At 35.2% G+C, this 4,134-nt stretch overlaps 1 protein-coding gene across 1 annotated transcript; it reads right to left on the bottom strand.

Annotated features, from left to right (window-relative positions):
* Positions 1-394: 394 nt before the first annotated feature.
* On the bottom strand, positions 395-2,934 carry LOC112138450 (oocyte zinc finger protein XlCOF15-like). The gene is given in 2 exon segments (XM_036213389.1): positions 395-2,055; positions 2,057-2,934. Coding segments are annotated over 2 exon segments (675 nt in total). The 5' UTR covers positions 2,639-2,934; the 3' UTR covers positions 395-1,962.
* Positions 2,935-4,134: the final 1,200 nt, after the last annotated feature.

Here is a 4,134-nt window from a genome sequence, read left to right as displayed (position 1 = left end):
GTCTATTCGTCAGACCCACAAACGCTTATTGAGCCATCTGATTAGTCAATTTATAACTCTAATAACTTGTGACAATGGAAAAAAAATCTTTAAAAAAATGGGATTATAAGAAAGATGTTAAGCAGAAAGCAGCAGAGGAAGAATGATTATTCTGACATAAAATGACTGAGAAATAACTGTTTCTCTATGGAAGTCAATGGGACTTTGGCCTTTTTGCAACCCAGTGGTACTTCCTATATGGAACACGGAAGTAGGGGGGTTTGCTCAGTCCAGTTCTTATATACAGTCGATGGTTAAACTACCAAATAGTTCCTGATGAATCCAGCTTTGGAAAGTGCAGAGAACCAACAAACAGCAGAAAGCCACACTGTGGGAAAGACTCCACACTTCTGACTGATGTTCACGTCCACTTTATTCTTCACAGGAAAGATTGGAACAGAACACTGACGACTAAAAAGAACAGAGAAACACTTCTAATCTCTGATACAAAACAGGAATCACACTAACAAAACACACACTGACTCTTCCTTGATACAATTTCAGAAAAATCTTGATTAACAGTTATCTACTGACCATAGTCAGCAAAAAACTGCAAATTAAACTGACATTTTATTTCAAAAATAATATTGAAATGTTAACAACTCATATAAAAACTGTTAGAACTAGAGATGTGTAATAATTCTACTGTTACCATGGTAACACACAGACATAGATAACATTTTCTCTACATAAACTACGATATCATGAAAGTACAAAATGTATTAATAAAAATCAACCAACAAATTTTTAAAAAATCAAACCTGTCAGAATTCAAAACAAGACATTTTAAGTTCCAATAATCTAAAACAAAACATTTCAATTTCCAAGTACTTGTAAAAGACATTTCATGATCAAGTTACATTTTTTTTCATCAACACAAAAATGAAACTCAAGATGTATAGAATTATTTGTAAATTCCTTTATTTTGATCAGTGTGATCATAATGACTAATAGATGATGACATCCTAAAAATAGTTTTAGAAAATGAGAATATTCAATCAGAAGAATCATAAAGGATGTTTTCAGCACATGTCAGATTTTAGAAAACTGTTCCTTTCTCTCCATTCAATAATCACTTGTTCCTCCTTTTCATTGAATGACTGCATCAATGTGGTATGGAGGCCATCAGCCTGTGGCTCTGTGTACATGGAATGAAAGCTCAGGTTGCTTTGATAGCCGACTTCAGCTCATCTTCATTGTTGGCTCTGCTGTCTCATCTTCCTCTTTAAAAACACTTCATAGATTTTTTATTGGTTCAGGTCAGGGAATTTGCTGGTTGATCAAACACAGAAACAGATGTTTAGGGATAAGCAGCTTTAGGTACCTTTAGTAGAGTGGAAATGATCCAAGTTCTGCTGGAAAATAAAAGCAGAATCTCCACACAGCTTGTTAGCTGTGAAGTGTTTTAGAAACCAACTTCATTTTACCAACTGACAGACCATTTTAAGGTCTTTATCATGTCATTCTTAAGCCTTTCAGAGAAAACTATATCCATATAGATCTAATCTGTCTCTGTTGATTAGGTGCTAGGAACCCATTTCTTCTCAGATTCAATGCTTAAAGGAAATAATTTTAAAGGTGTTTATCCTGGGGCAGTGCTAGCAGTGTAGACACTTCTTGAAAGGGGCCGTCCTCACTTTGTGATGTCAGCTTGTGAGAACCTGCTCGTTTTTTGTGGGTTACGAGGGGCTGGTGCTCAGAGTGCAGATTTTTAGAGGAAGACTCAGAAATGCATGAAAGGATCAAAATACTACTTTTGGGTTGTTTATAGTGAAGAATGAACATTATAATACACTTTTAAAAAGTTGATGTTACACGGCCCTTAAAATAGGGAAAAATGTTTTTCACAACATTTAAATGTTCCTAGTTAAAACAAATTATTGTCTTTTCTTCGGGAGTTATATACTGTGGGTTTTCTTTGCTTTAAAAAATAAAATTCTCTCCTGTATGAGTTCTTGTGTGTTTTCTGAGACTAGATTTAATACTAAAACTTCTGTCACATTTTTTACACGAAAAAAGGCTTCTCTCCTGTATGAGTTCTCATGTGTCTTTTGAGATGATTACTTTGACTAAAACTTCTGTCACATTCTTCACATGAAAAAGGCTTTTCTCCTGTATGAGTTCTCGTGTGTGATTTGAGATTAGATATTCGATTATAACTTGTATTACATTCTTGACACAAAAAAGGCTTCTCTCCTGTATGAGTTCTCATGTGTTCTTTGAGATTAGATTTAGTACTAAAATTTCTGTCACATTCTTTACACAAGAAAGGCTTCTCTCCTGTATGAGTTCTCATGTGTATTTTGAGACTAGATTTAGTACAAAAACTTCTGTCACATTCTTTACACGAGAAAGGCTTCTCTCCTGTATGAATTCGAATGTGTTCTTTGAGACTAGATTTAGTACTAAAACCTCTATCACATTCTTTACACGAGAAAGGCTTCTCTCCCGTATGAGTTCTCATGTGTGTTTTGAGATAATATTTATCGCTAAAATTTCTGTCACACTCTTTACATGAAAAAGACTTCTCTTCTGTATGAGTTCTCATGTGTCTCTTAAGTTTATATGCATAACTAAAACTTCTGTCACATTCGTTCATCAGACTTAGTTCTCATGTAGACAGACACGTCGTGTGGATTTCTTGTTCTTTTTCCAGACCCTGCAGAGGAAAGTCTCTTCTCTTTTGCGGATTGTTTTTGTTTAACAGAAGTTTTCATCTTAAACTTTCATCTGACATAAGAGTCACACTGACCTTCTGACATGTGACATATATCCACACTTTGGACATGACTTCTGTCTCTTCTCTTCCTCTGATCTCTGTTCTGTGGCTCTGTCTCTTCATCTGGAGTTGATGTTGATTCTTCATGTTGGTTTCCTTCTTCATCCTGACTATCAGTTCCATTCAAGCTCTGCTGATTGTTTCCATCTGCTTCACTATCAACATGTTCCTCCAAAGTAGGAATCTCCATCAAGGTTTCAGTCTCCTGCTTCAGATCAAGCTGCTCTTCATCCTGACTGATGCAGAGTTCCCCTGATTCCTCTCTAATCTGAGGAGGTTCTGGTTCCTCCTGCTCCTCTTTAATCTGCGATGGTTCTGGTTCCTCCGGTTCCTCTTTAATCTGTGTGGGTTTTAGATCATTCTGTTCCACTCTGAAGTTCCTCTGTTGGTTCCAGAGATCGTCTTCTTCTATCACACAGTGTTGAGGGAGGAATGCACAGACGCAAACACAAGAAAGTTTGAGCTCTGTTGGATTTTTTTGTATTGTTATGGGCCAAAATAAAATTTGAATCACCTCAGTCAGAAAATTAAAAAAATCTATTCATACCAACATACATTTTCGGAATACTCAGAATCCCTTTCAGGGTCATGAAAATCCTAGAGTCTATCCCAGGTGTGGACTAGAGTCACATGACAAAGACTCGAGTCCGACTTGAGTCATTAATTTGATGACTTAAGACTCAACTCAGACTTTAACAGCTGTAACTTGTGACTTGACTTGGACTTTAGCCTCTTAATGTGGCGTTCTTGCTGCAGATTGGAATTGCTCTGAATCCTGAAGCCAAATACCACCTGTTGTGTCTCAATTCTGACCGATTGACCTCCTATATTTACATTAAAGATGTCCCGATCAGGTTTTTTTGGGCCCGATACAATTCAGAGTCATTCAATTTTGTGTATTTGCCGATACCGAGTCTCGATCCGATACTTTTGTAACACATTTAAAACATAAATACAATAAAAGATTTGTGTTGTCCCTTATTTTTATTTCATTTAACTTCCTTTATCATTAAAAACTTAAATAGAACACTTTTGTGAAGTAGCTTTAATAAACAAGTAAAAATAGAACAAATATAAAATAGGAAACAAATAACTATTTTCTTGTTATTATAAAAGTGAGAAATAACATGAGAAAGTTTTGTGACTTTAGCTTTAATATCTTCAGAACTATTGAACATTTTTAAACAAATGTGATTCCTGTCCTCATTTAAAATTCTTGACAATGAATTATGACTTTGTTTTAGCATGAATTTGATGATGAGTGCTCATAACTAGCTCATATCATTAAAATAATGTTTTTTTTTGTTTTTTTAAGA

The sequence above is a fragment of the Oryzias melastigma genome, linkage group LG9 (assembly GCF_002922805.2).
Source record: "Oryzias melastigma strain HK-1 linkage group LG9, ASM292280v2, whole genome shotgun sequence".
Lineage (NCBI taxonomy): Eukaryota > Metazoa > Chordata > Actinopteri > Beloniformes > Adrianichthyidae > Oryzias > Oryzias melastigma.
The sequence above is the reverse complement of the archived record's forward strand: the minus strand, read 5'-3'. Positions and strand labels throughout refer to the sequence as shown.